General features: G+C 39.6%; 4 protein-coding genes across 5 annotated transcripts; 2 read left to right on the forward strand and 2 right to left on the reverse strand.

The window, feature by feature from the left end:
* Nucleotides 1-703: 703 nt before the first annotated feature.
* LOC113170963 (short transient receptor potential channel 2-like) lies at nucleotides 704-5,819 on the forward strand. Its single transcript, XM_026373296.1, has 13 exons — nucleotides 704-718; nucleotides 1,084-1,776; nucleotides 1,886-2,086; nucleotides 2,184-2,348; nucleotides 2,476-2,650; nucleotides 2,751-2,951; nucleotides 3,044-3,206; nucleotides 3,331-3,423; nucleotides 3,787-3,979; nucleotides 4,062-4,189; nucleotides 4,510-4,582; nucleotides 4,698-4,803; nucleotides 4,960-5,819. Exons 1-13 carry the CDS (start codon nucleotides 704-706, stop codon nucleotides 5,817-5,819), a joined length of 3,066 nt encoding a protein of 1,021 aa, XP_026229081.1.
* Nucleotides 5,820-7,211: 1,392 nt separating this feature from the next.
* LOC113170948 (ribonucleoside-diphosphate reductase large subunit-like) lies at nucleotides 7,212-12,924 on the reverse strand. The gene is made up of 19 exons (XM_026373275.1): nucleotides 12,758-12,924; nucleotides 12,020-12,108; nucleotides 11,714-11,891; nucleotides 11,333-11,433; nucleotides 11,170-11,229; nucleotides 11,042-11,081; nucleotides 10,755-10,917; nucleotides 10,502-10,643; nucleotides 10,317-10,400; nucleotides 10,061-10,222; nucleotides 9,555-9,634; nucleotides 9,268-9,469; nucleotides 8,998-9,147; nucleotides 8,694-8,915; nucleotides 8,536-8,612; nucleotides 8,315-8,450; nucleotides 8,134-8,229; nucleotides 7,847-8,035; nucleotides 7,212-7,757 (listed from the first exon to the last, which is right to left on the reverse strand). The coding sequence occupies exons 1-19, from the start codon at nucleotides 12,774-12,776 to the stop codon at nucleotides 7,566-7,568; spliced, it is 2,382 nt and encodes a 793-aa protein (XP_026229060.1). The 5' UTR covers nucleotides 12,777-12,924; the 3' UTR covers nucleotides 7,212-7,565.
* Nucleotides 12,925-14,126: 1,202 nt separating this feature from the next.
* rnf121 (ring finger protein 121) lies at nucleotides 14,127-19,659 on the forward strand. The gene is made up of 9 exons (XM_026372911.1): nucleotides 14,127-14,237; nucleotides 15,544-15,581; nucleotides 15,865-16,006; nucleotides 16,231-16,385; nucleotides 16,484-16,591; nucleotides 17,872-17,992; nucleotides 18,082-18,215; nucleotides 18,956-19,057; nucleotides 19,488-19,659. The coding sequence occupies exons 1-9, from the start codon at nucleotides 14,160-14,162 to the stop codon at nucleotides 19,606-19,608; spliced, it is 999 nt and encodes a 332-aa protein (XP_026228696.1). The 5' UTR covers nucleotides 14,127-14,159; the 3' UTR covers nucleotides 19,609-19,659.
* A 2,723-nt stretch (nucleotides 19,660-22,382) lies between these two features.
* nlrc3l1 (NLR family, CARD domain containing 3-like 1) lies at nucleotides 22,383-27,956 on the reverse strand. Of its 2 annotated transcripts, none has more exons than XM_026373014.1 (7): nucleotides 27,903-27,956; nucleotides 26,270-26,539; nucleotides 25,522-25,623; nucleotides 25,299-25,376; nucleotides 25,093-25,201; nucleotides 24,754-24,994; nucleotides 22,383-24,654 (listed from the first exon to the last, which is right to left on the reverse strand). In XM_026373014.1, the coding sequence occupies exons 2-7, from the start codon at nucleotides 26,455-26,457 to the stop codon at nucleotides 23,081-23,083; spliced, it is 2,292 nt and encodes a 763-aa protein (XP_026228799.1). In that variant the 5' UTR covers nucleotides 26,458-26,539; nucleotides 27,903-27,956; the 3' UTR covers nucleotides 22,383-23,080. The 2 variants fall into 2 exon arrangements, with proteins under 2 accessions (XP_026228799.1, XP_026228800.1); XM_026373015.1 differs by having other exon boundaries at nucleotides 26,270-26,492; nucleotides 27,903-27,951.
* Nucleotides 27,957-27,997: the final 41 nt, after the last annotated feature.

The raw sequence follows: 27,997 nt of genomic DNA on the forward strand, positions 1-27,997 counted from the left end.
ATAAAGACATTTTATACTAGTACTTGAGACACTGAATACAGAAATTTACTAGAGCCTCAAAACTGCTGATGATGTTTGTCAAATGTAAAAACAAAGAGAACAGAAGATTCGCTTAAACAAGGTTATAAAAGTTATAACCTATAATTATATTACATATATAACAGTAAATAAAAAAAAAATATTGTAGTGACTGAACAGTCTTTCATGAAGAGAACTACATTCAAAGGGAGTAGTGAAAATAATTAGAAGGTCTTTTGCTTACATCTCCTTGTTTTTCCTTTCCAGCTCCTCCAGGGGAAACAGTGACAGCTGCTGCCTGGTCGGTACCAGCTACCTTAATTGTACCGTGGCTCTGTCTCCAGTGGGAATACCAGAGTTAAAACAGTTTGGTTTGGGCCCAGCCGAGCATTAAACACTTTGAACTGGTTACATTTTAATTGGCCTCGCCAATGGGGGATTGAAACGTGTTATTGAGTTTGTGCGGTGCTGATTCTGTGCAGTCAGCTGGTAGCACATGATCACAGGACACCAAAGTCCTCAGTTCTGCTCTTATTGGAGCTTCTTGTGCAGTCTACTGATATCTCTTACCTTCATCTCTGGCCCTTAAAACAGCAGAGAAAAAATATATTTTATGTCTCCAGAGAGTTTCATTGTGTTCTCACTTTAGGACCACTGCTTCAAATTGTGTGTTTTCTCATCGGGAATGGAAAACCTCACGGTACGTAGAGTTTTATTTGCTTCCTAGGCTTTAATTAACTCTTAAGCAGAAATTGAATTGATTTGTTGATATGAGGCAAAAACAATGGGCTTTACTTAAATCTACTGCACCCAAGTCTTTGTTTTATCACACAGTATATGTAATATATATTTTATTAATTAGTTGTAATTTCCCTGATGTCATAAAATATGTCTCCAGTGCATTAATTAGTCTGTTTTAATATTTTATATTCTTTTCATATGTTGTCTTAACATTTTACTATAGTGATAACATCTTATCTTATAATTATATCAAATCATTGCTGTTATTTTTGATTTTCTAAAAAAACCTCATCGTCTAATATTCCTGCCTTTTTTTGTTTTCAGCCTGATCAATGGCGCGAGATCATGAACAAGAAGATGAAGTTCCCGCCGGAGCTCATCGGCGCCATTCGGGATGGAAACACAGAGCTGCTGAGTGCACTGCTGAAGACCGGGGACGGCATCATCCGCCAGCTGGATGAATCAGAAGATCGCCAATGGAGAGAGGCCCTCAACCTGTCCATCCGCCTGGGCAACGAGGATGGAATGGACACGCTCCTGCAGGGGGTCAAATTTGACTTCCGGCAGATTCACGAGGCCCTGCTTGTTGCTGTGGATACCAACCAGCCCAGGGTGGTGAAGCGTCTGCTGGACCGCCTGGACCAGGAGAAAGGCAATAAGATGGACGTACGCTCCTTCTCTCAGGCCATCTTTGACCACTCTATTGACAACTCTCAGTTTGCCCCCGGCGTGACCCCTCTGACCTTAGCCTGCCAGAAAGACCTGTACGACATAGTCAGCATGCTTACCCAAAAAGGCCACGGCATCCCGTGGCCACACAAGATGTCCTGTGCCTGTCTGGAGTGTCGTAACGGGCGGCAGTATGATCTGCTCAAGTTCTCCTTGTCTCGAATCAACACCTACCGTGGCATCGCCAGCCGTGCCTACCTGTCCATCACCTCTGATGATGCCATGCTCAGCGCCTTCAGTCTGAGCCGAGAGCTCTGCAAGCTTTCTCAGAAGGAGCCAGAGTTCAAGGTCTGACAGCATTTTAATAAACAACATCCTGGGTCAGTGTCAATGGTGTGTGTGTGTGTGTGTGTGTGTGTGTGTGTGTTGTTTCTTTACTGCTGCCTCTTTCCTCCAGCCCGAGTATCTGAGCCTGGAGCAGCTCTGCCAGGAGTTTGCCGTTGAGCTGCTGGGCATGTGTCGCAACCAGAGCGAGGTGACCACTATCCTGAATAGCTCTGGAGATGAGAATCGAGACTGCTCAGACGAGCAGGCCTTTGAGGAGGGAATACCCAACCTGTCCCGCGTGCGGCTCGCTGTCAAATACAACCAGAAACAGGTAGCTTGATGCAGAAACTGTCGCCTACGAGAGGTGAGTTAAAGACGAACACATCGCTGATCCTTCATTTCTCTTTCTGTGTGTGTGTTTCGTACAGTTCGTGGCCCACCCAATCTGCCAGCAGGTGCTGTCATCTATCTGGTGTGGGAACCTGTCAGGCTGGAGAGGCAGCAGGACGATCTGGAAGCTGTTTGTTGCTTTGGGGATTTTTCTCACTATGCCCTTCCTTTGCCTCATCTATTGGATCGCACCAAAGTCAAAGGTCACCACCTCTAAACATAGAGTTGTCTTGTACTTTCCAAAGCGACCACCAGGCAGTATTTTAAAGGGATTTAAGCCTTTCACAGTTTTACAGGTATTATTACCTTTTGTTGTTTTTTTTAACACAGGTAGGAAAGATACTAAAGATTCCTGTAATCAAGTTTCTCCTTCACTCTGCCTCCTATTTGTGGTTTCTCATCGTATTACTTGGAGAATCAATCACAATGGAGATGTATCGAGACAATTTTGCTTCCCGGGAGCAGAACATCCTACAGAGCTCGCTCCACATGGTTTGGGTGGCCGGTAGGCTCCCTCTCTCTCTCTCTGTGTTTTAATTCCCTTGTGTTGTAGAAAAACCAAAATCGGGAATGAATCAGGTTTGAAACATTGCTGTTTCATTTAGGGTTCTTCTGGTTTGAGTGTAAGGAAGTGTGGATCGAGGGGCTGCGGAGTTACTTTCTGGACTGGTGGAACTTCTTGGACATGATGGTGCTCAGCATGTACTTGGCTTCCTTTTCATTACGCGTGCTCATCATGCTCAAAGCTCACTTTCTCTGCCAAGATCAGAACAACACAGAGGGCTGTGTCTACTTTACTCAGACCGGTGAGAAAATGCTCTTACCTCAACAGTTCTAAATGATTGTTGGGGGGGGTTTAAATGTGTCTAATGCTGATTTACACCATGAAACAATGCAGTGAGGGACGACTGGCATCAGGAGGACCCCCAGCTGGTTGCAGAGGTGCTGTTTGCAGTGACCAGCATGTTCAGCTTCACACGGCTGGCGTACATCCTGCCAGCTCACGAGTCTCTGGGAACACTGCAGATCTCCATAGGGAAGATGATTGATGATATGATGAGGTACACTTTCCCCTTTTTACCTCTTTCAATCTGCATCAACACGTTTATTTCACAAGGGGTTACTGGAAGGGGACGTCAGGACACATGACAGTGTTAATAAAAACCTTTATTTTTCCTATTTTAGATTTATGTTCATATTGATGATCATTGGAACTGCCTTCCTCTGTGGCATTAACAATGTCTACGTTCCTTATGTCATCTCACCTCAACTTGGCAGGTAAGATACTAGATACTGCTTATAAGTATTTGCTGCTGAGGTTAGCTGGGTGACCAATAACACAATAGTGACAGGTTGGTGATTTGCATTCTCTGCAGTTGCTTATAAACTGAGGAACCCCATCCAAGGACATTGTGGACACACACACACACACACACACACACAAATATTTTCTAATACTGTAAAATAATAATAATGTTAAATATAATGCAGGTGGTACCATATCTTAGTATAAAGTCCACATTGTAGCAGTGTTTTTCCCTTGAGTTGAGACAGTACACCTCCCAACACCAGGCTGTGAGTCATGGTTAGATTAATAATGGTATGAGAACATAATAACACTCTCCACTGCCCACGTTGCAGGTTTAATGAGACTTTCCGCTTCTTATTCTGGACCATGTTTGGCGTGGTCAATGAGAACTACGTGGACATGCCGCAGTTCGTGTTTGCAGAGTTTATAGGACGGGTTCTGTACGGCATCTACACCCTCGTCATAGTCATAGTCCTGCTCAACATGCTTATTGCTATGATCACCAACTCCTTTCAGAAAATTGAGGTACAGAAAAATGGTCACGTTATAGATGCAGTGAAGGTAGAAACCAAAAGCCGGCACTGATGTAGCAACAATGTTATTTCAGGATGATGCAGATGTTGAGTGGAAGTTTGCCAGATCAAAGTTGTACCTCACCTACTTCAGAGAGGGCCTCACCATGCCCGTGCCCTTCAACATCATTCCCTCACCCAAAGCTGCTTTCTACATCATAAGGTAAGCTATAATAACACATTTGACCTACAAAAGACACACCAGTGGTAAAAATGTGTGAACTAAACCTAACTAAACTAAACTAAATTGTACGACTGGGATTGTGGTAGTGTGTTTAAATAAGCTCCAAAAAAGACCTATGCAGCCATTCAGCTGTAATACTATAATAAACATAAAAGCAGTGTACTTTAATGAATTCAGTGTTAGTTTTTTTTTCAATCCTGAACGCTAACATTATTGTGTCAGTGTGCTTAGGCGCCATAATACTTGCCTCCAAGCTGAGCTGTGTTTTTTTTATTCATTCATTTCAAATTCTGTTTCAGGGGAATCTTTAGACGAATCTGTTGCTGCTGCTCTTCCAGTTCTGAGCAAAAATATCCTCCTATAGCCTCAATGGTAAATGTTTGAAATAGCTTGTGTACAGATGTGTGACTGTGTTAAAACTATTATTACTGCAGTTTCTGACACTAAATATGCATCATGCTCTCTGTATTATCTGTCCAACATTAAGCAAACTGATGACAACCAGTTGTCCTACCGGCGTCAGGTGATTGGGGCTTTGGTGCAGCGCTACATTGAATCAGCTCGCAGGGAGTTTGAGGAGGCCAAGAGGAAAGGTAACGCTGACACTGATACCACTCAGTCAGACAAAATTTTTCAGTGTCCAATGTCTAAACAGACTTTTGCTAACATTACAGGTCTTTAAGAGATTCATTATTTATGATTAAAACACCTGAGTGCTGTGTTGTGATTGGTGTATTCTCTTCCCTCAGATATTGGTAATCGCATCACTGAGCTGAGCAAAGCAGTCCTCAGATTAAACAATGATATGAAAGTGGTCCAGCAGCTACTGATGAATGATGAGAATGTTTCAAAAGATGCACTGGCCCAGGATAGTTCATCCATACTGGGGAAATACATCATGGGAGCCAAAAACAACTTCAGAGGTTTTTTGGGTGGACAAGAGAACAAAAGTCCTTCACTTACAGTGACTGTTCACAATGAAGAGGAAGAAGTGAATAAAGCAAAGGCTGAGTCAAAGCTGGAGTCAGATGTACAAGAGAATCAGGCAGGCGAATGTGCAGCAGACGGGTCACAGCAGGTAACAGATTGTGACGTGGTGAAGATGGAGGAAGGCAGAGCTAAACCAGAGCCAGGGGAGGAGAATGAAGAGGAGATAAAAGTGGAGGTGGAAGCAGAGGACAATGAAGAAACAGATGATAGAGGGAAAGAGGAAGTGGCAGCAGGGACAAGTTTCAGTTATGCAGAAGAAAAAGAGAACAAGGAGGTCACACAGGATCAGGCAACAGAAATAAGGGAAGAAGAGTCACTCACAGCCACGATCAGCGAACAAGCCGAGACCGTCACAGTCAGCGATGAAAAGATAGACACAAAAACATTAGTAAGGAAGTTCGAAGACATAGAGCTGAAAGAAAAAAATGTGGAGGGAAGATGGGTGAAGAATAGGAAGTATGAGAATAATGCAGGAGAACAACCTGCAATCACGGAGGTCGAAAAACCTGGAGTCAAGAAAATCATTCCCTCACCCACAGGCAGCAGTAGCTCTCAGGACACGGGCTTTGGTTCCCGAGAAGGAGAGGGATCGATTGATGGGGTGCTGGTGGGGCTGTAACGTGATGTATCGTTTAAAAGCCTGCACTTCATACACTTTTTAAAGAGTTTGACCATTTAGCAACTTTATCTGATCTCTCTGAGAGAATTTTAGCTGAGAAAAAAAAAATCATCATTGACAATTTGAAGACAGTTGGTAGGTAGGTTTTTTTAATGACCTGCAGTTTCCTGTTACTCACACAGAGTAAATATGTTACTGTCAGTCAGTCTGGCCATCCTGAAACTTTATATTTACTGAACAGACATGGAATGATCTCACTCATCCGACTGACCACAAGAAACTAATATAACTAATATGTCACAAAATTCTATTAAACTTAATCAGTGAAACTATGAGACTTTATTGTAATGTTCTTTAGACACAGAGAAAAGAGAAATCTGTTTTTCTCTTAAACATTAATTCTAAGAATTAATTTATTGTAAATCTATAAAAATATTTTTCTTCTAAACAAGTCATATTTAGAAATTGGTTTACCTTTTTAAAATAACGTTTTTTACTAATTACTAATTATTACTGAGACAAAAATAATTTTTCTGCCAATAATTGTCACATCTTACAATGAGCACCTTAAATTGAATCTACTTTAGACCGGTACAACTCGGTGTCAGTAAAGTAGGATTAAACTGTCCACTAGTGGTAGTGACCACTGAAAACTGCAGAACGTGTGTGACATTGTGCTAGTTGTACTGCTCATTTGTTCTGGGTCTTCCTTACTGTCATTTAATATTATAGAATTAGGATTTTGCACAATTCAACTTTTTTCCTCAAATAATAACTGAATTTGAAGTTACATTTAGCTCTGTGTCTGTGTTTCTTCCACAATGATACGTAATGTTGGGGAATGTTAACTCAAACTCTTGATTACAAATTCATGTTGCCTGTGAATTCACTGGTGCTACAGTGTCACAGTGCAGGTCTCAGCTTGCTTCACACACGCTGCTCCCATGAGATGACTTGCATGAACACACCAGCTCATTAATTTAGCACCTGCAGCATCACCTGTCCCAAGACACGCTGCATCCACTGGAACAACACCTAGACATGTTTGTTAGTGTTGCAGGCTGATGCCTTCACTGTTTCCACTTTAATTTGGGGTGAAATACTTCATTGTCCTTATCGGCCAGCCACTATTCACAGACATTTATTTAAGCAAAATTTTATTTATGTTGTATCAAAAGCCATTCACAGTGAAAACAGTAAAATAAAATAAACAAGAAATATTAAATAGTACCCTAGTGCCTCTAGTTATTTTGATAATACTGGATGTAAAATTAGATTGAACATTTGGAAATATGATGGTATAAATGCATGTAATAACAAAGCACACATGCTTATATTCTGATGTATTACTCAAGACTGACATTCTTTATAAAAATGTACTTTATAATGAACTTCAATTCACACCACTGGAGAGTTTAATTTCCCACACACTGTAAGTACAGAATACAAAATTCATTAAAATGACCCACATATTACAAACCTGATTTAAAACAAACAAATGAACAAACAAAATAAACTAAGGGCAAATATTAATTCATTGTGCCCTTTTCAATCTATACAAACATGAATACAACATACACTTCATTATGAAAATCTAGCAAATATTAAATAGAAACTGCAAAGATTTGTGACATGTAGCATCTGATATGACGTCACAAATAAAAAGCACCTGGAATTTTAAAAAAATATATTTTTCAAGGAGATGCTGGTAGATATGGGGTTTTTATGTCTGAGTGAACACTTCAGTTAGGAGCCACACATCAGGCACTCATCTTTGTTTGCTAAGGAACAGACCATAGCAGCTGTGTTGCGCTCTTTGGTCTCCTCCTCCACGCTCTTGGCTGACTGGGCCTCCTTTAATTTCTCCTTGTTCAGGGTGAACTGGATGGGGTTAGCAGCAGGCTTCGTCCGCAGGTAGTACATGCCAGTTTTCAGACCCTGCAGAGGAAAGAATAAAGGCTTTAAGCTGCTTCCTGACACTGTGATGTGGCGTGCATCAAACCTGCATTCCCTCAGTCACAACTTACCAACTTCCAACCGTAGAAGTGCATGCTGGTCAGTTTGCCATAGTTTGGCTCAGCAATATGAATATTAAGGGACTGGCTCTGGTCAATGTAGGCACCACGATCTGCTGCCATCTTAAGAACAGTCTTCTGGGAGATTTCCCACACAGTTTTATAGAGCTGCTTCAGGTCATCAGGAATCTCTTCAATGTCCTGTGAACAAGTTTGGGTATTAAAAATGGGTAAAAACATTTCAAACCTGTTGCTGAATAACTTACTCTGTAGAGCTTTTATTAATTGTGACCCTTTACCTGGACGGACCCATTCTGAGCAATCAGCTGGTTCTTCATTTCATCATTCCACAGTCCTCTTTCTGTGAGGTCCTTCAGCAGGTGAGGATTCACAATCTGTAGGAGAGCAAATTATAGTTGAGTTCCCTCTATGGCCACATGACTTTGGAGACACAAAACCACAAATGCATTCAGTGCTAACCTGAAACTCCCCTGACAGCACCCTTCGAGTGTAGATGTTGCTGGTGTATGGCTCGATGGACTCATTGTTACCCAGGATTTGAGCAGTGGAAGCTGTGGGCATGGGGGCCAGGAGCAGACTGTTTCTTACACCATGCCTATGAACACACAGGAGAAGGATGCAAGTGAGGGATGAGCTATAATACCCAGAGATGAGAAATATGATGAGCAAGAAAAACTTACTTTGCAATTTTCTCCTTAAGTGCTTTCCAGTCCCACAAATCTGTTGGGGTTTTATCCCACATGTCATACTGAAGGATCTAGAAAACAAAATCAGTTAGGACCTGAGCCCAAACTACTGTTTTTCAGCATGTATTTGAGACATTATGAAAACTACTCACTCCCTTGCTGACAGGAGAGCCAGCGTAGGTTTCGTAAGTGCCGAACGCTTCTGCTAGTTCACAGCTTGCCTCCAGGGCAGCATAGTAGATGGTCTCAAAGATCTGAATGTTGAGCAACTGTGCCTCTTCGCTTTCAAATTGATAACGCATAAGGATGAAGGCATCAGCCAGACCCTGCACACCGATTCCAATTGGCCTGTGACGTTTGTTAGACCTTTCAGCCTGTAAAGCAGAAGAAGCCAATTTATATCATTGATCACACAAGATAGTTGCTTCAGAAGCGGCAGTGGACAAGAAAGCCTACCTCGGGCACTGGGTAGTAGTTGATATCAATAATCTTGTTCAGGTTCCTGACAATGACTTTGGTCACAGATGCAAGTTTTTTAAAGTCATAGGTCCTTTCTGGGGTGACGTACATGTTGAGGGCAATGGAGGCCAGGTTACACACTGCAACCTGAGTGAATACATTTTTAAAACCAGGTTGAGAAAATAATATCACAACTCAATTCAAAATTATACAAACACCATGTACAATAGGCAGTTAATAGGTACCATAATATCTTTACCCCCTCACCTCATCTTTGCTTGTGTACTCCACAATCTCTGTGCACAGATTGCTGGATTTGATGGTGCCCAGATTCTTCTGGTTGCTCTTCCTGTTGCAGGCATCCTTGTAGAGCATGTATGGCGTCCCAGTTTCTGTCTGAGACTCAATAATGGCGTACCACAGCTGCTGAGCCTTCACCACACGTTTAGCCCTACCTTCCTTCTCATACCTGAGAACAAATAGAATTCATTGGGCATGTTAGCATGTTGAAATAAGCAGTTTGTTCAAACCAGAGTTTGATGTGCTGATCTTACCGAGTATAGAGCTTCTCAAACTCCTCTCCCCAGCACTCCTCTAACCCAGGACATTCACTGGGGCACATTAGAGACCAGTCCTAAAAGAAAGCAGAGGACAGATATAGCCATTTCTAAAATTGTAATGTTCCAGATTAAGCAGGACCTAACAGTATCAAAGCCTCCAGAAACCATACAGTAAAGTATACAGTATATAGATTATGCAGTGGCAAGAAAAAGTATGTGAACCCTTTGGGATTTCATGGTTTTCTGCATGAATTGGTCATACAATGTGCTCCAATCTTCATCTAACTCACAACAATACAAAAACACAGTCTGCTGAAAATAATAGTACACAAACATTATATGTTTTCATGTTTTTATTGAACATAACATGTAAACATTCACAGTGCAGGGTGGAAAAAGTATGTGAACCTTTGGACTTAATAACCCATAGGGTTCACATACTTTTTCTTGCCACTGTAGATCAAAGGGTAGACTATGTAGAATGAGTATGGGATGTTCACCTGATTGCTTTCAACTCGTTTCATAAAGAGGTCTGGAATCCACAAGGCGAAGAACAGATCTCTGGCCCTCTGCTCCTCTTTACCCGTATTCTTCTTCAACTCTAAGAAGTCGAACACGTCAAAATGCCATGGCTCCAGGTACACAGCGAAAGCTCCAGGTCTCTAAGCAGGAAAATAGAGAGTCAAGTGATTAACCTTAATATAGTGTCCTTAGAAAAACAATTTTCGTGTGTAGTATATATATCTTGGTCTTTACCTTGTTGCCACCTTGGTCAACATAACGTGCCGTGTTGTTATACACACGAAGCATAGGAACCAGCCCATTGGAAGTGCCATTTGTCTGAAACACATGAACAACTTTAAGTAAGTAAACAATTACATGGTGTAAATTAAAGCTCCTACATCTTCTTGAGTTTACACTCTGAGGTCCATTTTACTCACCCCAGCAATATAGCTGCCTGTTGATCTGATACAGCTGACTGCTATTCCAATACCTCCAGCTGATTTGGAGATCAGGGCACACTGTTTCAGTGTGTCATAAATGCCATCAATGCTGTCATCCTTCATAGCAAGCAAGAAACAACTGCAAAAATCCAAACAAATTCATTTAGAGAAAATAAATAAATAATGAATGCATCAGAGATTTGGTGAACTTTGCTCAGAGACTAGAATAATCATTGCTTGGACAGTTTACCTGGACAGCTGTGGTCTGTTGGTGCCCGCATTGAACAGAGTAGGTGAGGCATGGGTGAACCACTTCTCTGACAGCAAGTTGTAGGTTTCAATGGCTGCATCAATGTCTCTCTGATGAAACCCGACAGCCACTCTCATTAGCATGTGCTGGGGTCGCTCAGCAACTATGCAAACACAAGTAAGTTAGCCTCCAAAATGAGAAAATAACCAGCAAACAACAAGACATGCTTCTCAAAACAAACAAACAAACAAACAAACAAACAAACAAACAGATAAATCCAGCTTTACCTTTGCCGTTAATCTTCAGTAAATATGACCGCTCAAGAGTCTGTTAGAGCAAAAGGACAAATTTGATTTATACTCCCAAGATCAGAGTGAGATGTCACATGAATGAGTAGTTAAAAATATGTTATTACCTTAAACCCAAAGAAGTGGTAAGAAAAATCTCTGTCATAAATGATGGCTGAGTTGAGGCGCTGCAAAGAGAGAATAAAGGACGTTATGAAAAAAATAGAAAACATAAATCACAGTGATTTAAAAACTGAAAAAAATAAACAAATATCTCATCAAATGACATACAGCCTTGTTTTCAAGGACAATGTCAAACGTCTCCTTGGAGATCATAGGAGAATGGCGTTTGTTTAATGGGTTGACATAGTTGTACAGGTCCTGCATCACATCTGTAAAAGCAAATAGAAAACTATGAATAAGCATTGTATCCCCCTTCCTGCAGCAGAAATGGTTCACCTTATCTAAAACAAAGACCACACCCACCAACATACACAGATCATTAACATTAACACCACCTGGTGTTTTTAATGGTATTGTGTACATACATATTATTTTAATATAATAATATATACATATCATATCATATCATATCATATCCATCACTCTGATGTAATATCTATACATGCATTTTTACATACACAACCATACACAATTTTAATGGTGCCTCACCACTGAATACTTTCTTTGTCTCCTTGTGCAGGTTAGACACAGCAATTCGAGCAGCCAAGACTGTGTAGTCGGGATGTTTGGTGGTTAAGGTGGCTGCCGTCTCTGCTGCAAGAGTGTCCAGCTCCACAGTGGTCACTCCACTGTACAGACCCTGGATCACCTTCATTGTAATCTGTGTCTGCAGAAGCACAAAGGGTTACACATAATAGTATGAAATCAGTGCATCATCTGAGAACAGCTCAGTGTTTTGCTTCTTCATGTTGACAGTATTTGTGCAATGGTAACTCTGTCGTGTTTTCAACTTACAGGGTCAACGAAGTCAGAATTGAGTCCATAGCAGAGCTTCTGGATGCGAGAGGTGATCTTATCAAAACTAACCACCTCCTTGCGTCCGTCTGAAAAACAATAACAGGGTTATAAATCCGCCCACGCTGACTCATGTAACTGCAGCTCTAAATAAAACATTATTGCCTTGGCACACCTGTCTAACCAGCTGTGACAACAAAAGGAAGTCACTGTTTCACTACTTCGCGCCATTACAGTGGATCTGTCAATAATCCTCTTCTTACACATGACTTATAGAGAGAAGAACGTTAATACTATTACTAATTATAAAAGTGTATAAGCATCCCTCATATTAAAAAAATACCGGGAATAAAGTTAAAACTGGAGGACCACCAAACAGCGCCAAAATCTTTTTTTTAAGTGTCAAAGCCATTTAAAAAAAATGACGTTATGCTGAACTTGAACTGTATTAAAATGAAGACAACAGGCAACAACGTGCAAAGAGAAAGAAATAAACTGTCAGCGTTTGTCCTTTCATAACCCCACTCTTTGTTTAGTGTCTCGACTGAAAGACGCCGCACAAAGACACAAAAAGCCTATTTTAATATGACAAACTGCGGCGAAGATGAGATAAAGCGCTTATTTATTTGTAGCATCAACCCATGTCGTAGTTTAGATACATTTTAGGAGCTTTTACAGCACTGTATCACTTCCGCACTGCGCTATATCAGATAATATATAAAAGCTGCTATAACTTACCTCGCTTAACCACATGCATATTGGCACCAGAGTAGTTGGTCGTTGGAGTATTTGTTGGTGTTATCCTCTCAGCTTGGACGACTAAAATGAATAACTAGTGTCGTAGAAAATCGTCACAGCAGCTTGTACCACCAAGAACAATCAACTTACTATGTTAGATGTTAAACTGAGCGCGCCAATAACCAGCAAGTCAGATACGCTGCTTTGTGACAGCGGCTCAGCCAATCAGAGAAGATGCCCACACTCCTTTAAACCAATCACAATCCATCACCCAGCACGCTTACGACTTCCTGTCGGCTTGTCCGGGCGAAATCTGGCGGGAGATATTCAAACAACAGGCCTTGCAGTTTGTTGTGCAGCATATCCAAGTTAGTATATTATTTTATAGTAAACAAGTGTTAACTAACAAAGTGTGACTTAAAGAATTTAATGCATTTCAATTCACACATGAAGTAACGATAGGATGACATTTTAAGTCACAAGAACAGGCCTACGAAACTCTGAAATATAAATATAATGGAAAGTCAAGTGCAAATGATGTGTGAGTCGCATGAGGATGACATGATCCAGTTTTAATAGCACTTACTGGAAATACATGAGCACGTTTAAGAAATGTAAACATAATCAGTTGCATGGCTTTTTCTATCATTGCTATGTTAGTGACTCACAGCTCTTCATATCCTCTCCACCAGATGACTCCACTGTACCATTTCATATCTCTATATGTCTCTCTGACATCTTTGTGTCACTGGCTTCCAGTAGCTGCCCACATCAGGTTCAAAGCCCTGTCAACTCTACAGCCCCTGCCTACCTGAACTCACTCATCCAGGTCTACAGTCCCTCCTGCCAGCGAACAACGTGTTGTGGTCCCCCTGACCTTGAAAGATCTCAGGCTTCACTTTTCAGGTCGATGGTAGAACGACATACCCACCTCTTTACGCACAGCAGCCTCACTCCTAGTTTTAATAATTTGCTTAACATAGAACTCTTCTGCAACTTTCTCTGCACTTTAGTCTGAAAAGAAAAAGAAATAGAAAAAAACCTTGCACTTAGGATAAAAGCGTCTGCCAAAAGTAAATGGAAATAATTATAGGTAAAATCATAAGTGCACCAACTATGATTACTGAAACCAGTATCTAATGATGTAAACTGACTTGACTAAGAAGTGTCTACTTCACATGTATTTCTACTTCATTATATATTGTAGTTACTTTTAAAAATAAGTGTAATTAACAAATGATGATATCTTATCTTATGTATAAGTACTATCACAGACAGAAACCTGGCATTTTTTTTTTCGTATTTTATTTTGAAGGAAAAAAGCAGAAGTAGACCGGATGTGGTAGTTTTAGATTTGCTGCTAATGCTAATGGACCCGGAACGGTAAGGTAGCACTCCGAAGATGGCCGGGGTGTTTGAGGTGGAGGTTGATGGTGTAGAGCACGACCATGGGCTGGAGCATCACGATCAACCAAACCAGGTGAGAGCAACATGCCACACCGAGGTATCATATCATATAAAATAAAAGGAGGTTAATTTACACTGGATTGCTATCTGCCAACTCGGAAATAGCTAGCTTGTGCTCAAGGATTTAGCATACCGTGAATAGCTGGCCGGTGTTTAACCATATGTTAACCTGCAATTGTATGATATCTTGACAAGTTGCACTGTCAGTTGGACGTAAACGATTGTGCTTAGTTCAACAAAAAACATACAAAGTAGGAACGCCTTAGGAGCAAGTTAGCAGTGCTAAGCTAACCAGTCGGCTAAAATTGTAATCCATCCATGGCTGTGACCATGTACTGTAGTAAGCGTCTTAGCCAGCGGTACGTTGTCTCTCATCGACTTCAAACTGCTTTTGTAATTTAGTTAGCTTCTATGAAATGTTTTTCCATCTCTAATATTTAAAAAATGGGCGATAGCTTTGGGTTATTAGCTCTATAAATGAAGCTGATGTGGCCGATCGGGTCAAAGGTCACGTAAAGGGCCAACTGGTTTATCGGCGTCGAGTCAGAGGAAGCAACCGAATCACATCCTGAGAGATTTCAGTATATGGTACAACAAACCTAGATGATGTAAGGAGGAGGTTCACGGGGAGCAAGACATTACAAAGTAAACTTAATGCAACATTACGAGCTATCGCACTTTTTTATAGCTGTGTGCTTTACTAAATGTACAAGAGAGGCAGGAGAGCTGCAAACCTGGCATCATAATAGGCGATCAAAATCAACACTGGATCCTTGTATTTAATTCACTGATTATTAAAGTGATTAGAATGGAAATCTGTAAAGGACCAAATGTTGCCTGATGGCAGTTTATTTTTCATTGTTTTAATTTTTTTCATTGTGAAATTGAGCATTTCGTGTTTAACATGCACATCGTATCATGTACCATCTTGGTGGACTGGTAGCTACTCCTGTTGTATTGTTTTGTAATAAAACATCCATTATATCTTAACTGGTGACTCAAGGGCTTGTGATTTGAACAGCAAATGGGTGTTTACCCCATCACTGCCCGGCTTTTATCCAGTTATGTTATTGTTAGGTGTGAAGTGCTAATAATAAGGGAACACAGCATTAATTGTTGCTACCAGCGTTTACTCTCAATCAAGGTAAAGTAGCTGAACAAGTCCAACAACTTAAAAGACAGTACACCTGGGGCAGTTTAATAGCGCCACTTTTTAATAGCGGTATTTTTAAACTTTGAACAATGTCTAGGTTTTATTTTTTATTTATTTGATAAAAAGTAATATTCATTAAACATTATTTTGTCTTTTCTTTCTTTAGTTTGATGTATCCAAGCTTTCACCAGAAGAGAAGTGGAGGTTGGTGTCTTTAACATGCTTTTAATACATCATACATTCACTTTGCAGCATATAGTATATGATTGTTTTTTTCCCTGAATTGTACACCAAAGGAAGGATCACTAGTCTATGAAACAAAAAAATCAGTATTGAACTAAAGGGTGGAGGTTTGTATTCTTTAATACACAAGAAAAGAAAACAATGACATACATCCAATGAGTGAGAGTGAAGTTGATATCAGTGAAATTACAGAACAAACTGTGGCTCATAGCCCTAAGTTCAATGTTATCTTCTTTTTCCACAGGGTGGAGCATGCAAGAATGCATGCTAAACATAAAGGCCATGAGGCCATGCACGCAGAGATGGTGCTGATCCTCATAGTCACGCTGGTCGTTGCACAGCTAATCCTTGTACAGTGGAAACAGAGACATCCAAAGTCATATAATGTAAGACACAAAGGACACAAGCTGATGTTTTACTCTGCAGTGTTTGGAAATATTATTATGTTGAGGCTGCTTGACTACGTTTTCCTAATAAGGAGACACATGGTATTTTCCATTTCATCCCACACAATCTAAATACACAATAGTATTTAGACAATATCTGAAGGTGGTAAAGTTTCATCCCTCATCCATACATCTTCTAACATGTACACTTTGCTGTCTTGTAGCTGGTGACTCTGTTCCAGATGTGGGTAGTTCCTCTCTACTTTACTACCAAACTTCACTGGTGGAGGTTCCTGACCACGTGGTTTATCTTCTCTGTCATCACAGCCTACATCTCTTTCCGTGCCACTCGCAAGCCTCTGGCCTGCACCACACCGAGGTCCAGCTACTGTTTACAGTTCACCACAGTCTGTAGATTGAGACATCTACCTTTGGGATAGAACTGTGCTTAACATATTTCTTCTTTGTCTACTGTAGGTTGGTGTATAAGTGGTTCCTCCTTCTCTACAAGATCAGCTATGCCACAGGAATAGTTGGCTACAGTGTTGTCATGTTTACACTTTTTGGTATTAACTTAATATTCAGGTATGTATCGTCAGTTCACTGCTTTAGTGCTCAGTGAACCTTTTTTTCCATCATATTCTTTCCCTCCTTAATTCAACAATTAAATTAAACAGTTTCAGTGTACGTATGTCAACTATTTAACAACTTAAAATTAAAAATTCTGGTCCCTGCCTCTTGACCGCCACTAGGTGATGTTGTTTATCCTTTCTTGTTACATCCTTTTTATTTCCACATCTGTCATTTATTCAAATCCGTCACTTACAGATGCTTTACACACATTTTTAATATTATTTTAAATCTTTCTGTCTCTGCATTTGCTTGCATTTAGTGTATGCATTGCACTAAATAAAAAAAAAATCTAAATAGAATCAATAACAAAAAGCAAACAACATTGTTTTACCTCCGACTTCAAGGTGTGTATATAATCCATAGCTGGCCTCAGGTGTAACTATGTAAAGGTAATTCTAGTCACATGACAAGTAACAGTTTTCTTAGACTCCTGTGTGCTTATTAAATATTTTTTGGTTTTGAACTGGTGCTCTGGCAAAACAAGATGTTGGAAAGTGATAGACAAAATCAAGTGATCACATTAATCCTTGAAGTAATAAATGATCATTATCCGTCACTGCCACAGTCATTTTAAGCATATCTTTAGCTAAAACACAGAGTATACCAATAAGATGAATTTGATTAGCCCCACTATGGTAAAATGTGCAATATACTGGAGGTGAGCTCTCTGTGATCAGCTAATTAAAAATTGCGTTGACAATATCTCAGCACAAATTTAAAGTTAAGCTGTGGGAAACACACAAATTCAAGTCCCTGAATGCACAAATGATTTGGTTAATAAATAAACTCGGAGTCTCGTTTCTTGCCTGAAGCTCACAGAACAACAACCTTCCACCCTGCAGCTGCACAGCCCTTAAATTATTTTTGACCATTAAAGGAAAACTAGTTTCTACATATATAGTTAACGAGCATGCAGGCACGTGGTGTGATCATCAACTTCTTCGTTAACATGTGCTGTGTTAGTACTTAAAAACAGACTAAGAGGAAGGTACCTGTGTTGTCCTTCCTAAATGAGATTTTCTAAAAATATATCACTTCCTACCTAGAAATGCCACCTAACTTGGATACTTCCTTGCATTTCAGTCCGAGTCTGAGCCATTGACCTAGATTTCCAAATTTCCTGTAATAGCTTATTATCAAACTGAAACATCTGTCCTAAAGATTAAACTAAAGGTGTAAAGGTTGAACACTGCTCAGAGCCATGATTTCCATTCAGTGCATCCTCTGTCCAGGATAAAGCCGGAGGATGCCATGGACTTCGGTGTTTCTCTGCTATTCTACGGCCTGTACTACGGTGTCCTAGGAAGGGACTTTGCAGAGATGTGTGCAGACTTCATGGCTTCAACCGTTGGGGTAAAGTAGAACTACTCTACAAACACCTGTTGATGGTAATAGCTATAAGATAAAATGTAAATGTTGAATGTTTTATTTTTTTATTTTAGTATTACAGTGCATCCGGCATGCCAACCAAACACCTCTCTGACAACATCTGTGCTGTGTGCGGTCAGCCCATCCTTGTAGATGTCAGTGAGGAAGGAATTATTGAGAATACGTACAGACTATCCTGCAACCACGTGTATCCTACTTGTGAGACTTGTATTCATGCTTGTTTGTATTCTCAGTGAAGGAGAAGTTCCGGTGCCCAGTGAAATATGTCACTTCTATAAAAGTGCTAGTCATCAGTTTGCGTTATTACTGTACCACATGCTAAGTTGGAAGGCCAAAGGGAAATTTTTAACTTGACCTTTTTTTTTCACACTGTGGATGTTATGACTTATGACCTTTTGTTACTTCCCCCCACTATTATCTTTGCTTGTCGTCTGTAAATAGCACAAACCATATCTATTTACTGCTTATTACTTAACTTTATAATGCCAATGGGAAACTAATTTACAATTATTCTTTAGCTGTATGTTGTAAAATTACTACTTGCAACATGTTTTAAGTAAATAAATAAAATACACTTGCATTTTGTAAAGTTCAATTGAATCACGTACAATTCAAGAGGGAGAAGTTCCCTGTTCACAAATAGGAATAGAGAATTGCATAATATAGTAGTCTTACATTAACTTTGGCTTCAGAAAGTATTTATTATGTGTTAGATTTAATTTTAAGTTGAAGGAATGATGAATGCAGCCACAGAGACTGATACTGGGCGGATTGGTCACCAGTCAGCTTGCTGATGGCTGATTAGCCAGGAAGAATGGGATAACACGTTGATGTCTACATGTGTCTACACATACTTTCCACAGTAATACTGTATGTTGGGTTGAACTGCTCTCATACCTTTGTGCCGAGCCTTAACTACATATCCAGGTTCCATGAATTCTGCATCAGAGGATGGTGTATCGTTGGAAAGAAGCAGATGTGCCCCTACTGCAAAGAGAAGGTGGATCTGAAGAGGATGTTTAGTAACCCGTATCCTTTTTATTCTCTATCTGCTGCATTATTGTGTGTGTCTTCCGGTCCAAACCAAACATTTTCGGTCAGAGATGACATGTAATAGGTATTTAGGAAGCCCGGCCTTGCCAAGTTACAGGAGGAGGATGACTTTCCTGTAACAGACATGAAGTTTTGACTGTAAAGTTTGGGTTGGGACTGTTGGTCTGGTTTTCAGGCAGCACAGTACATGCTGTTTCAGATTATACTTCCTGTTTCTCTGACTCACAGTTAAGAATTTTGACAAATTTGACAAATACATGTTCCATACAATGTCATCTTTTCACGAGAACTGAAAGCAGTCATGGTTATGTGCCAGTAGCTGTGTGTTGAATACGTTTTACGTGGCACCTCTTTATGAGTAATTCCTTTTTGCAGATGGAAATTTTCTTCCTTAATCATGTTGTAGCTGGGAGAGGCCACATGTCATGTATGGACAACTATTAGACTGGCTGCGGTACTTGGTGGCCTGGCAGCCCGTTATTATTGGATTTGTGCAAGGTATCAACTATGCCCTGGGACTGGAGTGATCTGTGACTGGTGTAAATGGACATACACGCCATATGGAGAAGATATGCACTGGCTCAAAAGACTGAGGGCCTAAAAACCTAAACATCAATGAAAAGTGTCTATACTTTTTGTATATATTTATAGGCACCTATTATCTGTATTTACAGTTTATTTGAATTTTATTAGTAATCTGAATTTGGATGTCAGCCAGTTTCCCAGGATTTGCTTCACACAGTTACACCTTAATAAATGGTTTGTGCATCTTATGGCCTAGTAAAGCGGTTCTCAAAGGCATTAGAGGGGAGCTTTTTACTAATTCAGGATTTAGTGTTTTGTTAATACTCATTTGAAGGATCTTGCTAAAGTTTTTCTTTTCTCATGTTGATCACACACTAGTAGTACATTAAATCAAATCAAAATAAACCATTGCCCCCTTTGTTGTCGTAAGACATGAATCATCAAGGCCACAGGGACGTTTGTGTCCTCACATAATTGTTTGACCTGCTTGACAGAAAGTGATTCCATATTTTGAACAGAAATGACATAGGCAAGTGTTTCCTAAACACTAACAGTCATATGACATATGATAGAGGCCTCATCATCATGGGGAAACGGAGGATTCCTCATAGTTGTGGAAAGTGGAACTTTATTGTTGCTAGATTTCAAAAAATATAATTACTGTCTTCCTGGACAGTCATCCCTAACAACAGCCTTTGCTTTGACCATACAATATCTCACTTACTCATTTATATTGAATTGTTTTCATTTAAATTTGAAGAATGGCACTCTGTGCAGAACAGTGTCTCACTTACAGCTGTCCACTTTATAAAAGGGTTAGTTCACTTTATTTAGGCAAAGGAAAAATTTACATTTACCTCCAATCTCTGGATTACACGATTAAACATATCTGCATGGTCAGGTAAAACTACTGTAATTTGTCTGAATTTGAACACATCCCAAATTGGACTGATTCAGTAAGTGACTAAAACCATAAACTGGCCAAATGAAGGTAGAAAACATCCTAGAAGGATCCTTCAATTCAGTGAGTGTGGATGGTAACAGTCTTATTTTAATATGATCCGGCTGCTGGAAGGTGATGGTTATCTGGTTATCTTACTGGTTACAGTATGTGCATCTTAATAAACCTCTCTACCGCGTTAAACAGTAAAGGGGACTGTGTGCAACAAACCTAACATGATCATTTTTGATTGTCAATGTTTTGATCAAGATCTGTTAATAAATGTCACATGGTTTAGATTTGTGTGTAGGTGTTTTATTCATGCATCCCTGAGCTTTATGTTTCCATCCTTTTGAACCAGCTAAATGTTTAATTACATGATATATCGATATAATTGGAATCACAAGACATCTGTGGGTGAAAAACGTTTATAGAACCATAAATTATGTCTCAACAACAGGAGTGAGCTATTCTGTGAGGAAATCCCCACTTACTGTATTCACTGTGAAAAGGGAACTGAAGTTTGTGTACTGTATATATAGTACACCCAAACAGCAGTCAACACCAACAACCTCAGAGTAGTGGAGTCAAAATGAAGCTGTCATCTGTTGTCAAAGGTAATTAATGATATTAATTAATGCTAAGACTTTTATTTAACTGTGTAATGGGACTGGTTGTTAACATGCTGCATCTTTGCAGCAGCCTTTGGATCTCTGTGTCTGCTGCTTACAAATGGAAATCCTGGTACAGTATGTTTATGTGGATGACAACATTTAATTTTTTATGTTTTAAAATGTTTGTGTTAACCTAAATTTGTTCATCAGTTTCTGAAGATGGAGCTCCAGAGATCATTGGCCCAGAGAAAGTGCAGATAAAAGTCCATCCAGGTAATAAACTATCATCTGTAATGTGGTTTTTGATATTTGCAGTTTGCACACTCTGCTCTAGGTGATTTTTATTTACCTATATTATCTCATTAGCCACTTCTGAGAAAATATAAAATAAAGCTGTTTGTGTTGTGCACTGCAGGTGAGCTGCTGGTTCTACACTGTGATGCGTTTACAAATTTAGAAGGTGGTGTGGCACTTATCTACTGGCTCATCAATGGCGCTTTCCCAGATGAAATCTCCAACAGTGACAGAATAGTAGAATCAGAGGAGTGAGTATTATGACCCTACCACACTATATATTAGTCAGTTACAGTCAAGTATAGTAATCCATACATATATCATATTGTTAAATATACAGCTTATGTTTTGCTTCAAATTGACCTCTGTAGACTTTTAATCATAGAAATGAATGATTAACGAGACAACCTGCAAATGTGCTCTGATGGCCATCTTAGGGTAACTTTATCAGAGGGTGAAATCATACTGAAGAGTTTGCTGCTGAAGAATGTCACAGAAGAGGACCTCAAATCCACCTTCACCTGTGTTGTGACAAGTGCTGCTGGAATGGCCCAGAAGCAAGTAAAACTAAAAGCAACAAGACGCGACTGTAAGCAGAAAGAGAGAGACAACAGGGTGTGAACAGTAGATTCCTCTGAAGCTTTTTCTATCTTGCACTATAATAATGTGTTTGATGAGAGTCAACATTATGTGTAGGAGAACTAGATAAGGATAAGATTTTATTACCCTCACCTCATATACTTTTAGGATATTCCTCTTTATCAAATGAAACAACATCCAGAGAAAACTGTTTACGTGGAAACTGAATGTACTCTTTATACAATTGTAATCACTCTAAGTTACTCTGTTTGCTGGCAACAAGGCATCTTCAATTTGTACACTGTGATGTGAAACTATACTTGTTAAATAACTCAGAAACACTGTACAGTACTGGTGGACCTGATTTATTGGTGATCATACCATTTATTTCAAACAGGTAACATTTTTTCAGTGTCTATGACTGTTAGCATGTTTGTAAGAAGGATAACGTACTGAGATCAAGACTTAAGTGTGGGGAAGTGATGGTGACCACAGGGGTTAGAGTTCAGATGCTGTTCTTCACTGGTGTTACTGCATTAGTACAAACTAAAATATTAATGCAAGCAGCTAAAAAGGAACTAATAAATGAACAGACCCACTTAAAATAGCAGAAATAATTCAGTTGGTTTTTGTATATAGTATTTACCAAAACTCACTTGTCATGATATTGTGCTAATAGTGCATTTTAAAAGATTTAAGGCATTTTAAGTCAGATCAAGCACAACAGTGGACTGACTATTGTAATAATTCATAAATATTAGCAATTTTAATTGCATATGCATTATGTAAAAACATGAAAATACATTTCTAAAAAGACACAAACATTACACACACTAAATCACACCATCTTTACTTCCTCTAATTCTTTGTTTTCCGACATCTTCGGTACATCAGTGTAACTTCTGAACTTCAGAACTGAACTTTTTTAGCTCCATTAGTGTTACACATGTTGGTTTAATGAAATGAAAAAACTGCACTTTTTTGGTAAATGATACATGTTCTGTAGTAAAATTATTTTTATCGGTGATCACACTAAAGGGGTGCTGCCTATGATACTGACACACCTAGCTCCTCCAGGCAGCGCTGTAAGTTGTCATTCCTGCTGGGATACTGATTTTCTCTCAGCTTCTTCTTGATGAGGGCAGTAGCCTCCTCGATGAATGTTGGCAACTTTACCGGTGACGTGCAGAATTGCTGGAGAAGTTCCACGTTGGTTTTAAGAGCCATTCCAAAGAGGAAACGCAGGAAAATGTCCAGTTTCCCATCGTCACAGAGCAGGCTTCTCTCCACAGCACTCTTGTACAGCTCCATGATCTTGTGTCCCTTGAACATCCCCCTCACTTTGCTTTTGTCAAAAATGTTTTTCCCCTGATTTGTAAATGAGAGAAATGCATACAGGGCTGCCAGGTACTCCTGCACTGTGGGATGGATAAAGCTCAGGACTTTCTCTTGAAACAACACATAAGGCTTTGTGATATACTGTGTACACAGGCCACTGTTAATCACGGCCTCCTCATCACAGATACCAGTGTCTTTCCAGTCAGATTTTGTAATCTTGAACTGGCGTTGTTCTAGCATACTGAAGGCCAACTTTCCAAGCTTCACTAGGAACTCTCTTTCTATTTCTGGGCTACTATCTGGGGCTCTAAATTTGCGATGCTGGCGTATAAGCAATAGCAGCAGCTTGGTGTACATGTAAGTGATGCTCCTGGGCAGCTCTGCTTGTGGTCCCTTTTCCCTGAATATACTCTGGCACTCATCAGCAATCAATGTGCAGAACAAGGGCAGGTGGCACATAATGCGCAGGGTTTTGAAAGAGTTAATATATGCAATAACTCTGGATGCTTGAGCTGAGTCCTTAAATCTCTTTTTAAAGTACTCGTCCTTCTCAGGCTCACAGAACCCACGAAGATCTATCTCATCATAGTGCGTGTCCCATGGAATGCAACGCTTTACTTGAGCTCGAGTAGTGACAAGAAATAGGCCGCGGTAGAGCAGCCTCCCTCTGAGGAGGTTGACCACGATGACGTTCAGGTTGGTGGGATCTGTGTGGTCACCAAGAAGCTCAGTGTTTTCAAAGTCAAGCTTCCCATTGTATTCATCAAGGCCATCGAATACAAACATTAATTTACAGTCGTCACTTCTAAAATCCTCTTCCCTCAGCTTTTTTGTTTCTGGGTAGATTTTCTGTATAAGTTCCATCAGTGAAAATGTCAAACCCTCAAACTGTTTGAGTTCTCTGAATGGCAAAGGAAACAGAAAAGACACATGCTTGTGGGAACGCTCTTCTATCCAGTCGAGGATTAACTTTCTGATAGCCATAGACTTTCCTGACCCTGGCACTCCAGTAAGCAGTATGAACTTTACATTTGACTCTTCCAGCCTTTCAGCACTCAGAATATTATTGGTAGAAAGTTGTTTTCCTGGTTTTCGGTTGCTGTCCAGCTTTTCTATAGTCATAACTTCATGTTCGATATTTGGGCCATTGTCACAAGTTGATGTAATGTAAAGCTTTGTAAAGACGTCATCAAAGGGCCTCTTCTCCCCCTGCATGGCCAAATCTTCACATACTTCGCCATATTTCCTCTTCAGAGTCTCACTTAAATCATAACGTACTTCATCTGAATGACAGAAAGTGTGCACAAACAAGCATATGTTAATAAATAATCCACTGCTTTATGTTTTAGTATTAGCATCAGAACATGCAGGAGTGTACTTACTTCTGAGGCACAATGTTTGGATATAATCGACCATCTTGTTGTGCCCCATCTCCTCAAGAAGCTTTTTGGTGATCTGCAAAGACACTTCAAGGTTGTAGCACTCAAGCAACCGGTCGACAAGGTCCACCATGTCCATGCCTTGGGGGGGAGTGTTGAAAGACTGTGGGAAATACTTCCACAGCATTTTTTTGAAGGCCATAACATCTCCTTCTGACAACTTCCCAAGAGCATTACAAATAGCCTGGTTACAAGAAAAGGAAATTTAGTGCCTTTTTCAAGTAGAGGGTGTTTTGTACTGAATTTCTTTAACATTAAAAGATAAAAGGGACACAAACTCACCTTAAAAGTGAATCCCACTGTCAGGGAAGGGTGCCTAACCTCATTTGGGTTTTGGATTAACTCAAGTGTGTCAGAAGGTTCTGAGACAATATCATCTTTGTTTTTAACCCTGGTGAGGCCATAGTATAGATAGGTTTTATTAAAACATATTTAACATAGCAAACCAGCATGTAGTCACACAATGTTAACATAAGTGCGTTCCTTACTTTGGTATTCTCCTCTCACAATCGTCGCTATCCAAGGTGTAGCAGCTGGAGTATGAATCTGTTCTATCCAGCTGGACTCTAAAGGTGGGAAAACAAGGTGAGTGGTATTTCTTGGACAAAATGAGAGCGACAACAAGTTACAGTATGCTGGTGCTTTCTGTGTTTAACTTTTCGCATTCATGATTTTGATTTAAGCTCAGCTCAATATTTTTTCTTATTGTACCTAGTGGAGGATCGATCGTCATCATCCATTTCGTCTGTGTTCTCTTCACTTGCCATTGAACTGTAGCTCAGAGCTGGAGCCAAGGCCTGGTCCACATAATGCCTGAAAAAAGGGGAATGATAAAATTACAATTTCTTAATGGCTTAGTGGTCAAATAAACACCCTTTAACAGTACAGTGCATGTCAGATGAGGAGTCAGTTGTACAATTACAAGCAGCATTAAGGCCATAAAGTCTCAGGAATTTGGGTTGAGAGGACTTTTGAGGGTGGTGGACAATGTAACTATATTTTATATAGTATTATATTTTTCCCCATTTTCTGTTTAAATGTGCCATTTTGTGTTTATTTTTGCATGTGAATACTCTGAATTTAGTAATTACACATTTCTCTTACTAAAAACTGAGGAAGTGACTGTTCATTTTTGTTCTCAAAACTAAGTGAAAAAAAAAATTCACTTCAATTTAATTCATTAGTAAAAGTGTGATAATGATGATTTTAATATGACACATTCATCACTTCACATGAAGAAGTTCTTCATTCAGTCCACTGGAAGAGACTACCAAGCTGTGATATTCCTGTACCTTGTGCTGTGCCCACAACAACTTTGCCAAAGTCCATATGTTTCTGTGCTTTTATTTTTTAAATTTACAAATGTTTTTACTACTGGTTATAAAATGGGACCTGTTTTGACATCTTTATTCTCTTATCATTATACTTAGTGCTACTAAGTAAAAAAATGTCACTGTACCAGTTGCTGGTGTCCATTGGACTCGGTCCCAGGTCCAGAGAAGGTCTTCTCGGAGGGATGTAGTAGAGATCTTCGTCATCTTCTTCTTCTTCATTAGACCCAGCCTGTCCTTCACCAGGTACTGCTTCCCCAATGGAAGAGCTGCCTGAAGGTGTGGGTGCGGCGATTTCATCCGGGTCATCCATCATATCACAGCAAAGGTCAGCCAACAACTAACATGAAACTGCAAACAGCGATTGCTTATTATCTTCCAATGATGATGTCACCTGTCTGTTTTTCCAGAAGAAAAAAAAAACATTTCAGCTCTCATATTCTCTATCATAAGGTACAAGTATCTTTAAACTAAACCAGATTTTCAAGTTTCCATAACTGGAAACTTGATGTACCTGCTTCTTCTCTATGTTATGATACTGCCTGTGCTTACCGGTACTTACAAAATGTAAAACACTACACCAATATTCAGCTCCTCACATCAGCACAATGTTCAGATTCTTGTTACTAATCATACAAATTAGTTCTGCAGGTTTATGCAAACATTAAAAAGTGCCTGCATTTTTGTAGGAGACTTGGTCCTGTTAGTGAACAGCTTCACTTACAAAATAATGTTGTGAAAATATAAATAAAAACTGAATTCTGGTAATTTGAGTTCAGCTAGAGTGTCAAACCACATTGTGCAGGTATTACGTCACGACTCTGTTGTAATAAAAGAATCCAGGTGATAAACTGGTCTGCCTCCAATCATGACAAAAATGACAGTGGTGGAGCAGCAGAAATCCTATATTAGCAAAGACTGGAAGAAAATGCTATTTTAAACAACTGGTATCCTCAATTGTGATTGATAGATGATTTTAATGAGTTTCTAAAAAGTAGAGATGTTGCAACATAGTGGTAAACAGGTCCCATCCCCAAATTTTTTTGTTAAAATCTTGGATGTGTTTTGTTGTATATTGTTTTCCACGGTATTAATTTTTTTAGAATTGCAGTTTCGACTTATCTGTCTTTGTTCGTTAAAATTAAAGAGAATTTTCAGCATCAGAGACTTTAAGACAGCTACAGAATTAATGATAAACACAAAACACGATCATCAGTTTGCCTTTTGCAGATTGTCTGTACAACAGTGTTAAGTCTTACTCTGTACGTTTTCATTTTGCAATTTGTTAGATAAACATCAACAATGTTGTGATCATTTATAAACAATATGTATTATAATTCTATGACGTGACATTTTTAGCCTACAGTTAAGTAAACAGTGGTGTTTTGTAGGACGAAAACTCACGTTCATTTTAAACAAATGTTACGGAACATGCCCAGTGACAGTATCATATGAACCGTCTTACCAATACCGACCTCTTCTTTGCCACTAGCTAAAATAATATTGCGGAAAAATATGGTGTTTCATGTGTGGTTTATAATTTAACAGGAGGCAGCAGACATTAGCTAATTTAGCTAGCGTTAGCTTGTAAGGTTGAACTAGGGATAAACATATAGTTACAGAAAGGCTCTAACCAGGAATACAGCGAGCGAACTGTACGCTAAATTATAACATTGTCTTAGTAACAGTCATTTAGTTGTGCCACATACGTCTATTATTACTATTTAATATAAGTTATGACAAAAATAAAAGTTTCGTTACCTTGCCTACATTTCATGACAGGAAGTCGAAGTTGTTGCTTCTTCTTCTTCTTCTCTGGGGTTTTAAGGCAGCCGGCATCCAAAAATGTTGCACTG

This window comes from Anabas testudineus, chromosome 14 (assembly GCF_900324465.2).
Source record: "Anabas testudineus chromosome 14, fAnaTes1.2, whole genome shotgun sequence".
Classification (NCBI taxonomy): domain Eukaryota; kingdom Metazoa; phylum Chordata; class Actinopteri; order Anabantiformes; family Anabantidae; genus Anabas; species Anabas testudineus.